We start from the raw sequence: 21,195 nt of genomic DNA, 5'->3' as shown, positions 1-21,195 counted from the left end.
CCACCCCATCCCCCTTCTCCTCTTTTCTGGCAAAGCTGGGCGGAGCTGGGACAAAGCCGGGGAGAGGCAGGGTGCAGGCAGGGGGAGAAGGAGGTGGATGGAGGTAGGGGCTGGCTGGTCGCCTCACGCCCAACAAGGCCCCCCGACCCCCGGCCCTCCTTCTTAGTGATGCCCCAAACAAGACGGGAGAACGAGGCAGTCGTGGGCAGAGGGGTCAGGCCCAGTTTAATACACAGAACAAGTTAATTCACAGCAGAGGCAGGCAATAGAGGAGACTCGGTGACAAGTGGGGGGGCACTTCTGGATTGGGGGACATCCCCCCAAAACCCACCACCTCCCCCACCTGCAGTCTCAGTTTCCCTTTTTTAAAACCCGAACAACAAACACACACAACCACAAGAAACAACCACGCCCCCTCACTCCCCCAAAATGGCCAGCGAGGGGGGCGGGGGCCGCCAGGCCTGGCGGGGCGGGAGGAGGGCGGAGGAGGGAGGGAAAAGGAGTCCGTGGCGGAGTCTGTGCTTCTCATTCCAGCAGGCGCTGGGCGGGGGCCCACCCGGCCCCACCACCGCCACCCACCAGCCACGGCAGGCACGGGGCGGGCACAGGCCGGGGCGGTCGGGGAGGGGCAGGAACAGAGTTCAAAACCAAGGTTCACATCATGCAGTATCCACCGTGGGCACCGGGAGGGGCGGGTGGACACCACGCCCACCGCCCTGGGCACAAGAGGGGAAGGCGCCCACCTTGGGTGGGGCGCGGGACGGCTGCAGCTCCAGAAATTGGGGTTGGGGCGCCCGGCGGGGGGCTGGCAGAGGCGGGTGCCCAGTGGACACTCTCAGCAGCGCCCCTCCACCCAGCCAGGCCTTGGAGGACTCTTTGTATATATTAACTTCTTTTCTTCTTTTTTTTTTTTTTTAACTTTTTGTCTTTTTCTTTAGAAAAAGGCTCTGTCCATGCCCCTGGCTGGCACCCACCACCCCCTATGCCCGCCCAGAGGCGGGGTATGGCTTTGAGGGGAGAAGCCCCTGGTGTCCATTTGCCAAGGGACAGAGAGGGAGGAAGGGAGGGAGAGGCCCTGGCCGGGCCCACCCACCCACAGGGCAGACATTCCACTTGCACAGAGGGGAGGGGGTGGCCCAGCCCCCTCTCGGCTTCCCCCTCTCCCCCTCCCCCTGCGGGGCGTTCAGGGTGGGGGAGAATTGAGGAGCTCGGAGAAGCAGGTAGGCGAGCACCACCCCAGAGTCGCGGCGAGCCGAGCCGGCCTAGGTGAGAGTGATGTAAGCAGAAGCCTTTTCCTTCAGGTGCCGGAGACAGAGGTGACAGCTCCAGCTCCCTGCGGGGGCGGCCGAGCTGGAGTCAGGCCCGGGTCCGGGAGGGCTGCCCCAGCCCCTTCCCACCCAGCGGACACAGTCTTCCACAACCAGGAGACGGCGCTCCCACCCACCCGCCCCACGGGGTGCCCACCTCTCCTCTCACCTTCCGGGGGCTCCGCCATGGGGGGGCTCAGGCAGTACATGTGGTAACCCCGATCGCAGTCATCACAAAACAGCAGCTGGTCCTGGGGGGTGAGACCCGCCCAGCTGGCACCCTGGGGGCACGGGCACCAGAAACGGGGGTGGGGGGCTGGGGCAGGGGCTAGGTCAAGGGGGCTGGGGGAGGTGAGGCCTTCCGAGAAAGGCTCTGAGAAGGTCCTCGCAGCAGGAAATGTGTGCGCAACACTGCTTAGCCGAGCACATCTCCCTCAGGACAGTCCCTTTGCGATTTATAGTGGGGGCTTATAAGGCTCTGTGGAAGCCTTATTATTATTATTATTTTATATTTTTAGAGACAGGGTCCTACCCTGTTGCCCAGGCTGGAAGTGCAGTGGTGCAGTCACAGCTCACTGCAGCCTCACACTCTTGGGGGCTCAAGTGATTCTCCTGCCTCAGTCTCCTGAGCTGGGACTACAGGTGTGCGCCACCATGCCCCACTTTTTTTTTTTTTTTTTTTTGTAGAGACGGGGGTCTCACTATGTTGCCCAGGCTGGTCTAGAACTCCTGGGCTCAAAACTCCTCGGCCTCCCAAAGTGCTGGGATTACACAGGTGGGCCACCGCTCCCGGTCTGTGGAAGGTTTAAATGACACCAAGATGATCTGATAGTAGCTCTGCCAGAAATGGTCATGACTTGTTTTTGTTTGTTTTTTTTTGAGACGGAATCTCGCTCTGTCACCCAGGCTGGAGTGCAGTGGCTCCATCTCGGCTCACTGCAATCTCCACCTCCTAGGCTCAAGCCATTCTCCTGCCTCAGCCTCCCGAGTAGCTGGGATTACAGGCACCCAGCTAATTTCTGTATTTTTGTAGAGATGGGGTTTCACCATGTTGGCCAGGCTGGTCTCGAACTCCTGATCTCAGGTGATCCACCCACCTCAGCCTCTCCCAGAGTGCTGGGATTACAGGCGTGAGCCACCGCGCCTGGCCTGTGGAAGGCTTTAAACAACCCTAAGATGATCTGATACCAGCTCTGCCAGCAGTGGTCATGGCTTTAAATCTCAGCTCTACCATTTCCCTAGCTGGCTGACCCTGGGCAGGTCTCTTTCCCTCTCTGAGCTCAGTTTCTTCCCTGCGAAGTGGAAACAAGACCACCTGCTTCAGAGGGTGGTTGGGAGGAGCCAGAGAGATGAAGAGGAAAAAGGGCCGGGTTCGATTTATGGACACCAGCATAATGATAACACAGAGGACTGGTGTTCACCAAGGAGGGCTCAGGCACAGGCTTTAGGCTCAAGGGGCAGAGGTGGATGTGCCAGGGGGAGCGGGCAGCAGGGCACGCGGGGGGTGGGCGGCACTCACGTCGTTCTCGGAGGTTCCGCACAGGCTGCAGGATTTGCACTCGATGCACTGCCAACGGTAGGTCCGCACGGCTGCCGTCATGTTCACCGTGAATTGTAAACATGAGGGGTGTCCTGGGGGCCAAGGGGCAGGGGTGCAGTTAGGAGGTCACCGTGCCCCTGGTGAGCACTGACTGCCAGGAGAGCCATAGCTCAGCCCCTACCCCTGGCTCATGATGCCAGGATGAGCTTCCAGGATCCGCAGCCTGACCCCACACCTGCCCAGCAACCACGTGGCCAGCAGCAGTCCCCCGGCCACCACAGTCTCCTACCACAACCACCATGGCAACCACACTCTGCTCCCCAGAACGCCATGGCAACCGCATTCCATTATCCACAGTGCTGTGGCAACCACTTTCTACCACCCACAACACCGTGGCAACCACATTCTGTTAACCACCATGCTGAGACAGCCACATTCCATTACCCACAGCAGAACGGCCAGGGGTCCTGTTAACCACAGCAACGTGGCAACCACACTCTCCCAGCCACAATGCCATGGCAACCGCCTTCCACAACGGGGTCCCCACACCTCGGTTTCATGCAACTAAAGTCCATTCCACATGATGCCCCAGCAACCAAACTGTTACTCGCATCACAACACTGTGTAGCGCCAGAGGCTGTTAGTCATTGCACAGCCCGCTGCAGAGACACCCGCAGCTGCTACCTGCAGCCTCGACCCATGGTGCCCTCACCCCGCAACCACAGTCCCGGTGCCATCACAACTACATTCCATTATACCGAGTTGCCATGACAACCATATTTCACTACCCATGATGCCATGACAACCACAATTCATGACCTGCTGTGCTGAGGCAACCACAGTCTATATTGCCCACAAGTCCACCACGGGAAACCACATTCTGTTAACCACAATTCTACGGCAAGCTCATCCCGCTACCAGTGCCCAGGTGGTGGCGTCCGTCACTCACACCGCACAGCCCACTACCTACCATGCCTCGGCCCCTGTCTCTTGCTACTCCTTTTGTCTTGTTTTGGTTTTTGAAACAAGGTCTCACTCTGTTGCCCAGGCTGGAGCATAGTGGTGCCATCACAGCCCACTCTGTAGCCTTGACCTCCCAGGCTCCAGTGATCCTCCCACCTCAGCCTCCCGAGTAGCTGGGACTTATGGGGTGCGAAACCATGCCCAGCTTTTTTTTTTTTTTTTTTTTTTTTTTGAGATGGCATCTTGCTCTGACACCCAGGCTGGAGTGCAGTGGCGCAATCTCGGCTCATGGCAACCTCTGAGTCCCGGGTTCAAGCGATTCTCCTGCCTCAGCCTCCGGAATAGCTGGGACTACAGGCACACGCCACCGCACCCAGCTAATTTTTGTATTTTTAGTAGAGACAGGGTTTCACCATGTTGGCCAGGATGGTCTCGATCTCTTGACCTCGTGATCTGCTCGCCTCAGCCTCCCAAAGTGCTGGGATTACAGATGTGAGCCACAGCACCCGGCCTCACCTATTTTTTTTTTAATAGATGGGCTCTCATTATGTTGCCCAGGCTAGTCAAAAACTCCCAGGTTCGGCCAGGCGCGGTGGCTCACGCTTGTAATCCCAGCACTTTGGGAGGCCGAGGCGGGTGGATCACGAGGTCAGGAGATCGAGACCACGGTGAAACCCCGTCTCTACTAAAAATACAAAAAATTAGCCGGGGGTGGTGGCAGGCGCCTGTAGTCCCAGCTACTCGGAGAGGCTGAGGCAGGAGAATGGCGTGAACCCGGGAGGCGGAGCTTGCAGTGAGCCGAGATCGCGCCACTGCACTCCAGCCTGGGTGAGAGAGCGAGACTCCCTCTAAAAAAAAAAAAACAACTCCTGAGTTCAAGGGGCTGGGTGCTGCCATGGCTCATGCCTTTAATCCCAGCACTTTGGGAGGCCAAGGCAGGCAGATCACCTGAGGTCAGGAGTTCGAGACCAGCCTGGCCAACATGGTGAAACCCCCGTCTCTACTAAAAATACAAAAATTAGCCAGGCATGGTGGCGGGCGCCTGTAATCCCAGCTACTCGGGAGGCTGAGGCACAAGAATCACTTGAACCCAGGAGGTGGAGGTTGCAGTGAGCCAAGATCATGCCAATGCACTCCAGCCTGGGTGACAGAGGGAGACTCCATCTCAAAAAAAAAAAAAAAAAAAAAAAAAACAAACAAACCTTCTGGGCTCAAGCGAGCCTCCCACCTCAGCCTCCCGAGTAGCTGGGACTAATGGGGTGCAACACCATGCCGAGCTAATTTTTTTTATATAGATGGGATCTCACTATGTTGCCCAGGCTGGTCTCAAACTCCTGGGCTCAAGGGAGCCTCCAGCCTCAGCCTCCTGAGTTGCTGGGATTACAGGTGTGCAACAACACACCTGGATAATTTTTAAATTTTTTGTAGAGATGGGGGTCTTGCTATGTTGCTCAGGCTGGTCTCAAATTCCTGGCCTCAAGTGATCCTCCCACCTCTGCCTCCCAAAGTGCTGGGATTACAGGCGTGAGCCACCCCACCGCACCTGGCCTCTCACTACTCTTGATGCCATGCTAAGCACAGGCCATGAGAGCCACATCCCATTATCCCTGAAGCCTCACTGATCCGACCCCGTTCCCACAATCCTCAGCAGTTGCATCAGCCTCGCTAGCTCTGGTTATCCACAGTATCCCCTACATGCTCGGGGTCCCCTCAGTCCTCACCGCCTTGCCTCCCTCCCTCCAAGTCTGCACTCCTGAATGTCCTCTGCACCCAGCCCCAAGAAACCTCAGGTGGGGAGCGTCACCTGATCGCCCACAGTCTGCACAGGAGATGAGGTCCTCGGGACACCCCGTCTTCTTGGAGCCCCCCAGGCAGAAGTCACAGTAGCCGTTGGGGATGACAGTGCCGTCGGGCGCCTTCTTGGCTGCAAGACAGCAGACAGGCATTGGCACGGGGCAGGCAAGGGCACCCCACAAAGGTGGCTGCAGACTTTAGGAGCAGAAGGAGGTGTCCGTACCTGTGTGTTTCCTTTGTGCCTCAGGGACCCAGGCCAATTCTTTGTAAAACTCTGGGGTAGGGGGGACAGAGAGAGGGACTCTCACTACAGGCAAGGCTCCACCCTGCCCCCAGCATCAGCCCCAGGGATGGACCTCTTAGTCCAGGCGTGGGGGAGGTGCGAAGAGTGAGTAGCTACCCTAAGCTGTGGGGAGAGGCGAAAACAATTCTCATAGGGACTCCCAACTCTGCCTTTTTAAATTTTTTTTCAATTAAAAATAAAGGCAGGGTCTTGGTATGCTGCCCAGGCTGGTCTCCAACTCCTGGCCTCCAGTGATCCTCCCACCCCGGTCTCCCAAAGTGGTGGGATTATAAGTGTGAGCCACTGCACCCAGCCAGGATTCCCAACTCCTTGAGACAACTGACATGTCCTCTTTATTGGGTCAAAACTTGCTAAAGACAGCTTGAGGAAGGGCTCCCTGCCTCCCTTCTCACATACATGTCTCCCAGCCAGCCACTCCCAACTGCACCCTCAGTAATTTGTATCTAACAAATTCAGCGAGTACCCCTAGCCAAGATCTGGTACAGAAACAGACACTCAGAAGAAAAACTCTGAACACTGAGGTGCCTGGGTGTGTAGTGGCCAGGGGTGAAGACACTCAGCCTCTACCTCTGAGAAATAGGTGGGAAGACGGTGTCTCCCTGCTGCCTCTCCGAAACCCTCCTCCCCTCCCCCATCCCTCAGCTGTCAGAATTGGCATGGGATTGGCACGGGCGGACGCCAAGGGCTCCCAGGCCACAGACCCTTCCCCTTGAGCAAAGCTTAGCAGATACAGGAGAAAGGGAAGGCAGGGTGGGAGGGGAGCCATCTATCACCCCCCCTCCCCAAGCTCTAATTGAAACAATAAATCAGACCCAGAAATATTACGCCCGGCCAGGAGCGAAGGAGCGATGGTTGGTTGCCATGGCAACCCCAGAGCCAGCATCCCCATGGTCGGTGGGGGGAGGGAACGGCTAAGCTGGAGATTTTCCAGAAATGTCTAATGCCCCCCTCCCCCCCCACCCCCAGCTGGGCTCCTCTTCCCCACTCCCAGGGCCCCTCGCCACCCCCACCTGGCCTGCCAGCTCACGTTTATGGTTGTTTTTCCGGTGGAAGGGCAGGGCGTGGCGTTCGGCGTTCTCCTCCCCCTCCTCCTCGGCCAGGTGGGTGTGGGTGTAGTGGTAGCTGAGCCCCGGCCGGTTCTTATACCGTTTCCCACAGACTGGGGAGCGAGCGAGCCAGGAGGGCCTGTCAGCCCCTCTGGGCCCATGCCGCCTCCACCCTGGCCTCCAGGATCACACCTCCCCCCTCAGCCAGAGACCTGAGCAGCCTCCCAACCCGGGTGTGGAACAGGAGGGAGAGGGCCACAAGGTGGGGAGTCTCTGGGCCCCTCTCTCTGCCTTTCCCCCTCTTCAGAAGGACTCACTATCACAGACATACGGCTTGTCTCGATCCTCCAGGGAAGCGGTGTCCTGGCGTTTCCGGAGACCCCCGATGCCATATGCCTGTGGGGAGAGTCAGGAGTGAGGGGCCAAGAAAGTGAGAAAACAGGCCGGGCGCGGTGGCTCACACCTGTAATCCCAGCACTTTGGGAGGCCGAGGCGGGCGGATCACAAGGTCAAGAGATTGAGACCACCTCAGCCAACATTGTGAAACCCCGTCTCTACTAAAAATACAAAAATTAGCTGGGCATGGTGGCGCATGCCTGTAGTCCCAGCTACTCGGGAGGCTGAGGCAGGAGAATCGCTTGAACCTGGGAGGCGGAGGTTACAGTGAGAGGAGATCGCGCCACTGCACTCTAGCCTGTGACAGAGCAAGACTCCGTCTCAAAAAAAAAAAAAAAGAAAAGAAGGAGAGAAAACAGTGTCTTTTGCAAATTCAAATTGCAGCTGTACAAATGTCCTAGCTGTGGGGGCCTCGAACCTCTCCAAGGTTCAGCTTCTTCCTCTGTGGCACAGGGATGAAGGTAGCTCTAACCCACTGCATAATCTCTGCTTTGCAAATGGCTTAATACAGATGAGCCTCAGTTTCCTCATCTGTAAAACGGGTATAAAATCCCCCACCCCTGCAGGGCGCTCTGGGGATTCAATGAGGTCAGACTGAGGTCAGACTGTGGCAGGGGCGGACCACTGCGCCTGCTCCATGAATGAGACCTGTCATTGAGGGGAGCGGGGAAGAGGAGAAGCTTGGGGTGATACCTTTCCTTTGGCCCTGTTCTTCCTCCTGGGAATGTCATCCTCCAAGTCTTCCACCTCGAGATCATGCGGAAACTCCAGCAACTGCTGTTTCTGGGCAATAGAGAAAGGAGATGGGTCAAGAAAGTAGGGGCCACTGACCTGCTTTTGAGGGGCTCTGGGCAGAGGTGGAGATTGGGGGTGAGAGTATAAGTCAGGAGTTGTTCCAAACAGAGATGAAGTCTGGGAGGATGGAGACTGGGATGCCCAATGGCCAGAGGAAACCAGGGGGGTTTCAGAGCAGGAACGTGAGGGCCCGGGCTGGTGGCAGGCAGGCATGAGAGGAAGCCATGCAGCGGGGGTCCCCCAGGGGTGGGCCTACCTGACAGTCCATAATGGTCTCCTCCTCCTTCAGCTCAATCTTCTTCTCCCCCGTCTCTGCACACAGTAGAGCCTCGAGGACTGGCCCTTCCGGGAGGCCACCCTCCTTCTTCAGGGGTGCTTCGCAGTCTGGGGACAGGGCCATGGGGGGGTCAGATGGGGAAGTTGACCCCGGAGGACTCCTCAAACCATGCAGGTGGGGGGACCGTGCTCTTTGCGGGAGGGAAGAGGCTTTCCCACACTCGGCCGGCAGCAGAGGCAGGGATTTAACCACATGCCCTAGGAGGGAGGCCCAGACTCTGGGGAGAAACAGCCACGCCCTCAGATGCCCTGGGACGCACAGCAGGAGACATGGTCAGAACTTCGGATACACCGGAAAGCCACGGAAAAAGACACAGTTAGGCCATCAGGCACACCCCGACCTACTCAGGGAAGACACAGCAACTCTCAAACATACCCAGACAAATATGGACAGATCCAGGCACTCGCAGAGGAGACACACGGACTCCTGCAGGGGACATCCAGACAGATCGTCTGAGACAGATGCGGAAAGGAAGAGGCCCAGCCATGCTGTCTTTTTCTCTTTTTTTTTTTTTTTTTTGAGACAGGGTCTCACTCTGTCACCCAGGTTGGAGTGCAGTGGTGCAGTCTCAGCTCACTGCAACTCCCAGGCTCAAGTGATTCTCCCACCTCAGCCTCCTGAGTAACTGGGACTACAGGCAGAATAGCTGGCATGCCACCACACTGGGCTAATTTTTGTATTTTTGGTAAAGACGGGGTTTCACCACGTTAATCAGGCTGGTCTCAAACTCCTGAGTTCAAGCGATCCTCTGCCTCGGCCTCCCAAAGTGCTGGAATTACAGGCATAAGCCACACTCTCAGTTACAGCCTAGAGACTCAAAGAGGTATAGCCAGATCCTTGGAGACACTGAGACACATGGAGGAGACATAGCCGGACCCATGGGTACACTCAAGAGATGCTCAGAGACAATTAGCTGGCCAGGCGCTGTGGCTCACACCTGTAATCCCAGCACTTTAGGAGGCCGAGGTGGGTGGATCAGTTGAGATCAGGAGTTTGAGACCAGCCTGGCCAATATGGTAAAACCTCATCTCTACTTAAAAAAAAAATACAAAAATTAGCCGGGTGTAATGGCACACGCCTGTAATCCCAGCTACTCAGGAGGTTGAGGCAGAGAATCACTTGAATGCAGGAGGCAGAGGTCGCAGTGAGCCGAGATCGTGCCACTGCACTCCAAATTGGGTGTAAAAAAAAAGAAAGAAAGAAAGGCCGGGCGCGGTGGCTCACGCCTGTAATCCCAGCACTTTCGGAGGCTGAGGCGGGCGGACCACGAGGTCAGGAGATGGAGACCATCCTGGCTAACACGGTGAAACCCCGTCTCTACTAAAAATACAAAAAATCAGGCAGGCATGGTGATGGGCGCCTGTAGTCCCAGCTACTCAGGAGGCTGAGGCAGGAGAATGGCTTGAACCCGGGAGGCGGAGCTTGCAGTGAGCCGAGATCGCGCCACTGCACTCCAGCCTGGTGACAGAGCGAGACTCCATCTCAAAAAAATAAATAAATAAAAAATAAAGAAAGAAAGAAACAATTAGCCCTCCGGATATACCTAGACCCTGGGGAAGACACAGCCAGATGAGATGCCTGGACACATAGCGGGGACATACTGACATACCCAGGGAGAATCACTCAGCTAGATACACACAAACACACACAGGAGACAGACCGGAAGAGACACAGCCGGCTGGGCACTGCCACGCTCCTGGGTACACACAGACCCTCGGACTCAGGAAGAGGAACTGACCCCGAGGACCCTGATATTCCTAAACACATTCAAGGGTAAGTCCAGATCCTCTGATGGACTGGCACACACGTGCAGAAATACACCTGATACGCCAGACACCGTCAGGAAGGGATTCTCCCAGACACTCCGAGGCACCTACACACCTACAGAAAGAGACGGCCGCACTGCCTAACACACCCAGACACACTCGGGAGGAGCCGGACGCCCTGACAGACCAGACATACACAAGACACAAGCCTTCTAAGACACTTGGAGACACCTGGGAAGATACACCTAAGAGAGGGAAAGAGCTCCAACCAGACACTGAGACATCCAGACGCCCTTGGGGAGACACAGAGGCAGACATCCTCAGGCACCCACAGAAAAAAATACAGGCAGATGGCTGGGCATGGTGGCTCAAGCCTGTAATCCCAGCACTCTGGGAGGCTGAGGCGGGTGGATCACCTGAGGCCAGGAGTTCAAGACCAGCCTGGCCAACATGGTGAAACCCCATCTCTACTAAAAATACAAAAAAAAAATTAGCCGGGCATGTCAGTGTGTGTCTGTAATCCCAGCTACTCGGGAGGCTGAGACAGGAGAATCGCTTGAACCCACTAGGCAGAGGTTGCAGTGAGCTGAGATCGCGCCACTGTACTCCAGCCTGAGTGACAGAGCCAGACTCCATCTCAAAAAAAAAAAAAAAAAAAAAAAAAATACAGGCAGACACTGATCCATCCCAGCTCCCAGGGGAAGGGACACAGTCAGAAACTCCATACACCCACATACACCTAACAGATATCACTATTCCCTCCAATACCACTGGGCCCCTTGGTGGGGCATGGTGGCTCACGCCTATAATCCCCGCACTTTGGAGGGCTGAGACGGGAGGATCCCTTGAGCTCAGGAGTTCAAGACCAGACTGGGCAACATAGTAACACCCTGCCTCTATTTAAAAAACAACAGGCCGGGTGCAGTGGCTCACGCCTGTAATCCCAGCACTTTCGGAGGCCGAGATGGCCAGATCACCTGAGGTCAGGAGTTCCAGACCAGCCTGACCAACATGGTGAAACCCCATTTCTACTAAAAATACAAAACCAGCCGGGTGTGGTGGTGCATGCCTGTCATCCCAGCTACTCAGAAGGCTGAGGCAGGAGAATCGCTTGAACCCGCTAGGCAGAAGTTGTGGGTTTAAGGTTCAACTCCCCGCTAGGTGGAGGTTGCGAGATCGCGCCATTGCACTCCAGCCTGAGTGAAACTCTGTCTCAAAAATAAATAAATAAATAAATACATACATACATACATACATACATACATACAACTGGGCACCTGGGCCCATGTAGGAGGAGATGCAGTCGCCACTCAGTGACTCAGAGAAACTGTGGAATCTCTGGGAAATACCCGGGACGCACATGGGCAGACAGACACACAGCCAGCCAGGCAGACACTTGCTAGAAGGCGATAAAGGTGATGGACACGTGCTAGGACACACAGCAGGCGCTGGGACACCGATGGGGGCCCCAGCGGCTGCACCCACCGATCTTGTACTCGCAGGGCCTGAGTCTGGGGTCCTCCAGGATGTTGAGTCTCCGTTTCTTCCTCCAACAGCGGGCGGGGTACGTGTAAATCTGTCCCGGGGCCAAACCTGGAGAGAGATGGGGGTGAGAGGGCGCGGCGGTGGGGCGGCCCGGCCCCGCCCCGCCCAGCGCCAGCCCTCCCGACGGTACCCGGCCCGCGGTGGGTCTTCTCCATCCAGATGTAGCAGTTGTTCTGGGCCACGCCGGTCTGCGAGTCGAGGAAAGGCAGTCGCAGGCTGCGCTCGGCGCACAGGCGCGCGTTGTAGCTGCGGCAGTGCTCGATGGCCTCGCGGTAGAAGTCCTCGCCTAGGCTAGAGGGGCGGCGAACGGGCGGGCGGCTGTCAGCAAGGGCAGGCGCACAGGGTCGCCCAGAACCCCTCCCCCGGCTGCCGGACCGCCCAGGCTCGGGAGGGGTGGGCCGACCCCTCCAGCCTCACCTCTCCCCTCCTCCCACTCCGGGACCCAGGCTGGGGAAAGGGGACAGGGCCCAGGGGCCCCCAAAACTGGGAATCAAACAGGCCTCCAGCTCATGAGTAGAAACACCATACAGAAACAAACAAAAACACACCGGGACGTATCCCTACATGAACACATGCAGACACACAACACAAATCACACACAGTCACACGGGATTCACACACAAAGAGAGACAAATCCCAATACTCACAAAGGAGAAACAGACAAACCTCACACACGTGCACACATAAATGTCTACTGAAAAAGACAAATATCCCAACTTCCATAGTGTGGAGACAAATCACACAAATAACCATGCATAAAGACACATCACATATCCACAGGCACACACCAGAAACACGTCACCCACACAAAGGCACACAACATGGAAACATCACACCACACACACATACACCCCTCATGCATCCAAAGACACACAGACACACGCATGTCAAAAGACAGGAACTACAGAAACCACTTGCCCCCCTATGCACTTACCCATGTATCCAAAGACACAACACAAACCACACACACAATATCCAGACACACAACACAAAGAAATCACACAGATTCACACAGGTACACACACACATTTACAAAGATGCACGATGTGGAACCAGTATCTAAAATATCACACTTCCACACAGACACACACACATATAAAACACAGAAACAGCCAAATCCACCCATAGTCACACAAAAATTTACACACAAATACATGCTTCCCTACATACTCAAAAACACAGAACACAAGACAAATGACATATAGTTCCAAAGGATACGAACACACACTGGGAGACCCAAATATCCAAAGATATCTAGTGCAGAATAAAAGGAAACAGACACATATCCACACACCTATGCCCCAAAAATTCTTTAAAAAACCAGAACACAAATAAGTGATACACACACACACTCCACATCCCAAGACAAAGGTAGTGTGGACTTCACTCCAGTTGCCAAGGCCCCCGCACCCCCGGGTCATTTCACCCTCTCCCAGACCCGAGGGTTGCAGGGAGGGGAAGATATCTCCCTTCCCCAAAAAGAATCTGGAGGCCCCCCACGCCCTCCACCCCGCCAGGGAGCGGTGCATCCGACACCATTCTTGTCAGAGACCCACAGTCACACACTCTCGCACCCCCGCACTCGATGACAGCCCCCCAGACACCCCTTCGGCCCCACCCCCGGTCGCCACACACACACAGGCCCGCATAGACCCGCCCGCGCTCCCTCTCCGCCTCCCGCCGGGCCGCACCACCTCAGGGGGCCAGGGATGACCGTGGCCATCTTGCTCCCCGGGTCCTGCCCCCAGCAGGTCCCCGCCGGGTCGGTCCTCCCAGCGGTCGGGCGGGCGCTGAGGCCGCCCATCCATTCATTCCCGGGGGGCGGGAGCACGAGGGCCACGGCCAATCGCGGCGACGGGGCGGGCCCGCCCGGGCCATGCTGGGAGTGGTAGTCCCAGGCCAGGGGGCCCCCGGGACCCCGCGGGGACCGGGACGGGGACGGCGCGGAGGAGGGGCCCGGGGCACGCACCGTCACTCACCCGCCCTCACTCGTCCACATATCCTGCTCTCGCGTGCACACAACCACATGCACACCTGGACTCGCACACGCCCACGCATGGCAGTTTACACACACATTCACGCGGATACTCACAGCCTCCCGCACACTCCTACTCACACACCTTCGCACGGACTCATACAGCCACACGCACACACACTGCAATACTAAGAGACGCAGAGACACCTCCCAGGTGCCCACACAGACTTCTCATCAACATGCTTCCAGCAGACACCTCCTCACCCCCCCCCCCCCCACCCAAGTCCCTCCTGGCTCCAGAGACCCCACCCGGAGCTGTCTCTCCCAGCAGCCACGCTCACGGTCACCCCGCCCTGCTCAACGCCTTCTGCAGGCCTGACAGCAGCAGTGCAGGTTAGAAACAGTAGTCACACCTCCAGGGTTCAAATCCTAGCTCTGCCACTTGGTGGCCATGTGACCTTGGCAAATGATTTAACCTTTCTGGGCCTCAGTTTCCTCATCTGTAAAAAGAGGATGATGCCTCACTGGAGTGTTGTGAGGATTAAATGAGTAAATAGAGGTAAAGCATTTTAAGATGTGACCGGCAGGCCAGGCACAGTGGCTCACACCTGTAATCCCGGCACTTTGGGAGGCCCAGGCAGGTGGATGACCTGAGGTTAGGAGCTGGAGACCAGCCTGGCCAACAGTCTCTACTAAAAATACAAAAATTAGCCAGGTGTGGTGGTGCATGCCTGTACTCCCAGCTATTTGGGAGACTGAGGCAGGAGAATCACTTGAGCCCAGGAGGCCGAGGTTGCACTGAGTTGACATTGCGCCAGTGCACTCTAGCCTGGGCGAAAGAGCAAGACTCCGCCTCAATAGTATTTGCTCAATAAATCCATTTATTCTACAAAGGAGCTGATATATACTTTACTAAGATGTCAATGGTAATACCTAAATGCTATCAGAAAGAATAATGTGGGCCAGGCACAGTGGCTCATGCCTGTAATCCTAGCACTTTGGGAGGCGGAGGCGGGTGGATCACCTGAGGTTGGGAGTTCGAGACCAGCCTGACCAACATGGTAGTAGTCTCTACTAAAAATACAAAATTAGCCGGGCATGGTGGCGCATGCCTATAATCCCAGCCACTAGAGAGGCTGAGGCAGGAGAATCACTTGAACTCAGGAGGCAGAGGTTGCAGTGAGACAAGATGGTGCCATTGCACTCCAGCCTGGGCAACAAGAGTGAGACTCCCTCTCAAAAATAAACAAACAAATAATAAGAAAGAAAGAATAATGCTGGCCAGGTGCAATGGCTCCAGTCTGCAATCCCCGTACTTTGGGAGGCCTAGATGAGAGGACTGCTTGAGCCCAGGAGTTTGAGACCAACCTGGGCAACATATCCAGACCCCTGTCTCTACAAAAAAAAAATTAAAATTAGCTGGGCATGATGGCGCATCAGTGTAGTCCCAGCTACTCGCAAGGCTAAAGCAGGAGGATAGCTTGAACCTGGGAGGCTGAGGCTGCAGTGAGCTGTGGTCTCACCACTGCACTCCATCCTGGGTGGCAGAGCCAGACTCTGTCTCTAAAAGCAAACAAACAAACAAACAAACAAAAACTAAGTAAGCAGGGCGCCGTGATTCATGCCTGTAATCCCAGCAATTTGGGAGGCTGAGATGAGAGGACCGCTTGAGCTCAGGAGACCAGCCTGGGCAACATAGGGAGACCTGGTCTCTACTTAAAAAAAAAACATAAATAGCTGGTCATGGTGGCACATGCCTGTGGTCCCAGCTACTCAGGAGGCTGAGTCAGGAGGATTGGTTGAACCCAGGAGATCGAAGCTGCAATGAGCTATGATCACACCACTACACTCCAGCCTAGACAACTGAGCAAGACCCTGTCTCCAGAAAAAAAAAAAATAGATGCTCAGTAGATATTTGTTGAATGAGTAAATGCACCTATCACGTGCTGGGCACAGTTCACCCCGTGATGCTATTATCTGCATTTTCCAGGTGAGGAATCTGAGGCACAGGAAGGTGACCCCACATGCCCGCATCCTCTGGCGGCTCTTTGAAGGTGAGACTGAAGGAAGGTGGCAGGCACCCCTGGCGGCCCTCCTCAAGTAGTCCTGACCTCCTTCTCTCTCCCACTGTCACCCACACTGACTCCACCCGAAAAGATCCCCAGGGAGTGAGAGGATCCACTGAGTCACAAACTGACCCAGTTTCTCCGCAACACCACCACCCCGTCCCTCCTCCCGTCTCACCCCTCCTCCCCCTTTCCCCTTCCCCTCTTCCACCCCGACCCCTGTAGAGCCAGCATTCCAGTTTGGGCGGCTGCTGTAATTAACACGCCCACAAACGCCCTCATCCACCAGGGGGCGCCCCAGCCGACAGAAGTGGCCCGCTAGCCTTCACCATTTTTGTCACTTGAAATCCCCGCATGAGATCCAGTCAAGGCCTCCTACACTCCCGGTCACTTCTACACACACACACACACACACACACACACACACACACACACACACAGACACACACACACACACACACAGACCCCTCTAGTCTTAGACCCTTTCCACAAACTCGCCCATTTAAGCCAGGTAAGGCCTTGGCCGGCCCCTCTTCTGGAACAGGAGGAGGTGGGTCTCTGATTCACATATGGCCTGGAGTGGTGACAAGGGGATTAAATGAGGGACACTGACACCCCTACGATCACTCTGGCCTCCAGGGCCCCGTAGTGGCCACCTCACACCTTGCCCACGGTGAGCCGTGACCCCACCTACCTCTCTCACCTCCCATTCGCTCACAGGTCCCCAACACACCCTCTTACACTTAATTCCCACACCGCTAGCCTCAGACACGCAGACTCACCCCTGCCCCACCCCAAACTCTTTTGTCGATTTGATTAAGAGAAGCCCGAGTGTAGACACTCTGAGTGTAGACCTTCCTAACAGTCCTCCTCTACCAGTAGAATTTCTGTTTTTCTTTCTTTCTTTTCTTTTTTCTTTTCTTTCTCTTTCTTTTTTTCTTTCTTTCTTTCTTTTCTTCTCTTTCTTTACTCTTTCTCTTTTTCTCTTTTTTTTTTTTTGGACAGGGTCTCACTCGATGGCCCAGGCTGGAGTGCTGTGGCATGAACACAGCTCGTTGCAGCCTCCACCTCCCAGGCTCAAGCGATCCTCCCGCCTCAAACCCCCAAGTAGCTGGGACTACAGGCGTGCGCCACCACACCCGGCTAATTTTTGTATTTTTGTAAAAACAGGGTGTCCCTATGTTGGCCAGGCTAGTCTCAAACTCCTAAGCTCAAGTGATCTGCCCACCCTGGCCTCCCAAAGTGCTGGGATTACAGGCATGAGCCACCATGCCCAGCCCACCAGCAGGATCTCTACCCGTAAACCCAGGCTGACACTTGCAGCAGGCTCTCCTTTCTTTCCTTCTGCCCTAACCACCTGCACACACCACTCCCACACACTCTCCTACAAACTTGAACTCCCAGTCCTCTCCCTGACCCAAACATCCTCCTGCCCCATCCCCCAGTGCCCTGTGTGGGAGCTGGCCCACAGTAGAAATCAATATCATAAATCAATATTGATACTACTACTACTAATCACTACATTTGGTCAGTGTCAGTCTCTGTGCTAACTGCTTTACAAAGATGGCCTTAGCCCCACGGCAGCCCCACGGGGTGGTAAGGGCTGTTAGAAGCCCCCATACACAGGTGGCAAAACTGAGGCTCAGGGCAGGGAACATTCATGGCTGAAGCTGGTTTTGGAACTCAGGCAGTCGGAACTTCCGAGGGCGGCACCCTCCAGCTCCTTCTCCCCAGGGGATTTGACTCACATTCTTTCAGGAGCCAGGGAGTCCCCACCCTCACCCCTGCAGAGACCTTTTGGAAGGGGAGGGCACAGAGGGGTAGGGCCCTCCCAGTCCAGGCTTACTCTGGCTGGGCCCCTGCTCAGGGCTGCAGCACACCTCCTCCCAGGGGTCTGGGCCAGGGTCAGGGTGAGGGGCCCCATCGCCTGTAGATCCACGAACCTGCACAAGAACCCCGTTCCCGGCCATTTTGCGGATGTCTCTCACAGGAGAGACAGCTGTCTGTGTGTGCCACTTAGGGTGAGAGGGCAGCAGAGGGATGTCACCATCATACACCACCTCACACGGACCCGAGCCCCACACACCCGCTTCCGGCACCCTGCTCACGGCGAAGCCACACGTGTAGGCGCTTGCCTCTAAGTCCCTGCCCCCCTTCCTCTCCCAACTCCCACCCTCCACCTCCCACCCCCATTCCCGCCAGAAACCAGAAGCAACTGGCGGCCTCTGGTCCAGCCAGCAGGCGCATCCCTTCTCGTGGGTGGGGTGGGGGGGCGCTCCCTCTCTCCCTCTCTCCCCCCACCCCCGCCCCCAGCCCTCGACGTTCAAGGTCAAGGCAGCCAGCGCACGGGGTTGGGGGAAGGGTGGGGGAGGTCGCCCCGGCCCCTTTGTGCGACGCCGCGGGCGCTCGCCCTCCGCCTCCTCCACCAGGCCCGGGAGGAGGGGGAGGGTGGCGCCGCGCTCGCCTGTGGGGAGGGAGGGCGGGAGCGGCCGAGCGCCTGTCACTTGGAGCCCGCTGTCACCGCCTGGGAACTGGGGGATGGGGAGCGCTGGGACCCGGGAGTCCGGGATCCCGAACAAGAAGCAAGAGCGAGATGGAGAGGGGGAAGGGGAGGGGTGGAGAGCGCGAGGGATGGCAAGGAGAGGAGAGGGTCAGGAGGGGCCAGGCTCGGACCCAGGCGTCCGGATTCCCAGCCACCGGGCCCGGGAAGAGGCGAACGCTCGAAGGGCCGCGGCCGGGGAGAAAGGGAGGGAATCCCCGGAGACCGAGGGCGCTCCCGGCACCCCCTCCTGGGCAGCCGGTCCCCAAGGGGATCAGAGATGCTCCCGTTTGATGTGTATGCGCGGGGAGAGGGACGGATGCCGCGGTCCAGGCTGACCGCGGGTTCGGGGCTTCTAGTTCCCGGAGATCCCGGGAGGAAAAAGGGGAGGCAGCGGGGATGGAACTGGGGACCCCCGACCTCTCAGCTCCCACCCTGCGGCCGCGAGGGCCGGGGTCCCCAGAGAAAGAAGGGGAAAGAGAGAAAGGCGCTTTGATGAGCGGAGAGCGGGTGATGGAAACCCTGGAGACCGAGGTCCGGACCTAAGTTCGAGCTTTCAGCCCCGGCCGGGGCAGGCCCGGCACCTCCGGAGACCCTGAGGGAGAGATGGAGGAGAGGGAAACCCCTACCCCCACTCTGGGTGGGGAAACGGCCTCCGCCACCCCCAGCCCGCGCCGCATTCCTTCACTGACAGCGACAAAGAAGAAGCGCCCCCGCGACCCTGGAGGGGCTCCCGCCCGCAACCCCAGGGGGCGACAGGGGGTGGGGGTCCCCGGGGCAAGGGTTCGCGCTGGGGGCCCCCATTCAACTACGGTCCGCGGGCTGCGTCCCCCTCCTCAGCCCCAGGGCGGGCGGGGGAAGGGCTCCTGGTGGGGGTGTCTGGACAGGGGGCGGGGACGGCAGGGACACTCACGACTTGAGCGGGTTCTGAATGGCGGTAGCCATGGCCCGCTCGGCTGGGCCGCCTCCGGCCCGGGGCGCCGCTGCCGCCGCGCGCGGGCCCAGCCCGGCCTGCGCCGCCCGCTCTGCCGCCCAGCGCGCTACGATTTCATTCATTCTTGGGGCTGCGGCGCGAGCGGAGCGGGGCGGGCTGGGGGCGGGGCTCAGCCAATCCCCGCTCCTCCCGGCGCACGACGGGACGTGGAGTCTAGGGGCGCGCGGCGGCGCCCGAGGGCGCCCCTGCCCGGACTACACGTCCCAGGGGGCGTCAGGAGGACCGCGCTCCCATTGGCTGCTGGGGATACAGGGAGGGGCGGGGCTCCCCCCAGAGCATCTTTCCTCCCTCCCTGGGAGTGCTCGGTCTCCAGCTCCGGATCTCCACCCTCCAGGCACCGCGGGCACGGAAGCAGGTGGTCCCTAGCTTCTAGATGTCCCCAGGGTATGTGGATGACCCTAGGGTCTGTCGTGTATTCTTGTCTAGGCCTATTTGGGTGTCTCTTCTATGTCGGACAGCCTGTGAACAAGCACAGGGATTAATCAGTGCCTTTGTTCATTTACTGAGTGCCTGCTGTGTTCCAGAAACTCTTCTAGGCACTGGGGATACAGCAATGACCAAAACAAAGTTGCCGCTCTCAAGGAGCTGATATTCTAGTGGAGAAAGACAGATAATAACAAAATAAATAGATAAAATCATTTCAGACAGTGAAAGGTGCTATAAAGAAAAGAAAATGGGGCCAGTCGTGGTTGCTCATGCCTATAATCCCATCACTTTGGGAGGCCGAGGCGGGTGGATCATCTGAGCTCAGGAGTTCAAGACCAATATGGGCAACATGGCGAAACCCCGTCTCTACCCAAAATACAAAAAATTAGCTGGATGTGGTGGCGCATGCCTGTAGTCCCAGCTACTCAGGAAGCTGAGGTGGGAGGATCACTTGAGCCTGGGAGGCAGAGATTGCAGTGAGCCGACATTGTACCACTGCATTCCAGCCTGGGTGACAGAGTGAGACCCTGTCTCAAAAAAAAAAAAAGGAGAGAGAGAGAGAAAGAAAAAGAGTCCAGGCACACACCTATAATCCCAGCACTTTGGGAGGCTGAGGCAGGAGGACTGCTTGAGCCCCAGAGCACAAGACCAGCCTGGGCAACATAGTGAGATCCCATCTCTACAAAAAGTTTAAAAATTATCTGGGTGTGGTGATGCATGTCTGGAGTCTCAGCTACTCAGGAGGCTGAGGCAAGAAGATCACTTGAGCCTGAAAGTTGGAGGCAGTAGTGAGCTCCAGCCTGGACAACAGAGAGAGTCTCCGTCAAAAGAAAGTAAGCAAGCAAGCAAGCAAGAGAAAGAAAGAAAGAGAAAGAAAAGAAGAAAATAAAATAGATTCAGCAGAACACAGATTCTTGCAAGAAAAAAAGAAGCAAATAAAAAATAATTTTTAAAAAAGAAAACAGATTGATTTGAAGGAATGAAGTGGCTTCTCTGAGGAGATGACATTTGAGCTAAGATCTAGAAGTTGCCAGCATGCACTAAGAAGCATGTCTAGGCACAGGATCACCAAGTGCAAATGCCCTGGGCTGGGAACAAGTGTGGCATGTTCAAAGATCAGGAAGCAATTGAGTGTGACTGGAGCAGAGTGAGCAGGGAGAGGCAGCCTGGGGAGAGAGCAAGGACCTGGCTCATGTAGGACCTTGTAGGTCATTATAAAGAAAATGGATTTTGTTCTAAGTGCAATCAATCATCCTGAACTCTCCTTCTCCTCTTCTTTTTCACACACACACCCCAAGCCCATCAGCAAATCCTGTTGTCTCTATATTCAAAACATATCCAGATTCCACCCACTCTCTGCCCTTCATGGCCTGCACCCCAGTCCTGTCCATCATCATCTGCT

General features: G+C 56.6%; 1 protein-coding gene across 8 annotated transcripts; it reads right to left on the bottom strand.

Moving 5' to 3' along the window:
• Positions 1 to 199: 199 nt before the first annotated feature.
• DPF1 (double PHD fingers 1) lies at positions 200 to 19,435 on the bottom strand. Of its 8 annotated transcripts, none has more exons than XM_030822240.1 (12): positions 19,287 to 19,435; positions 11,924 to 12,084; positions 11,734 to 11,841; positions 8,402 to 8,529; positions 8,044 to 8,133; positions 7,272 to 7,350; positions 6,936 to 7,067; positions 5,828 to 5,878; positions 5,615 to 5,734; positions 2,827 to 2,939; positions 1,477 to 1,588; positions 200 to 1,333 (listed from the first exon to the last, which is right to left on the bottom strand). In XM_030822240.1, exons 1-12 carry the CDS (start codon positions 19,427 to 19,429, stop codon positions 1,263 to 1,265), a joined length of 1,308 nt encoding a protein of 435 aa, XP_030678100.1. In that variant the 5' UTR covers positions 19,430 to 19,435; the 3' UTR covers positions 200 to 1,262. The 8 variants fall into 8 exon arrangements, with proteins under 8 accessions (XP_030678100.1, XP_030678101.1, XP_030678103.1 ...); XM_030822241.1 differs by having other exon boundaries at positions 1,477 to 1,558; positions 19,287 to 19,434; XM_030822243.1 differs by lacking the exon at positions 19,287 to 19,435 and adding an exon at positions 13,488 to 13,684.
• Between the last annotated feature and the right edge of the window lie 1,760 nt (positions 19,436 to 21,195).

This window comes from Nomascus leucogenys, chromosome 11 (assembly GCF_006542625.1).
Source record: "Nomascus leucogenys isolate Asia chromosome 11, Asia_NLE_v1, whole genome shotgun sequence".
Taxonomy (NCBI): Eukaryota; Metazoa; Chordata; class Mammalia; order Primates; family Hylobatidae; genus Nomascus; species Nomascus leucogenys.
This window is presented reverse-complemented; position numbering and strand designations above follow the sequence as displayed.

Excerpts from the sequence above, each read along its gene's own strand:
- DPF1 (XM_030822246.1), bottom strand. The coding sequence starts at position 13,597 with ATGGGCGGCCTCAGCGCCCGCCCGACCGCTGGGAGGACCGACCCGGCG. Across the intron at positions 11,842-11,923 it reads GAAGACCCACCGCGGGCCGG|GTTTGGCCCCGGGACAGATT; the intron begins GTACCGTCGGGA and ends ATCTCTCTCCAG. Across the intron at positions 5,735-5,827 it reads GGCACAAAGGAAACACACAG|CCAAGAAGGCGCCCGACGGC; the intron begins GTACGGACACCT and ends GCTGTCTTGCAG.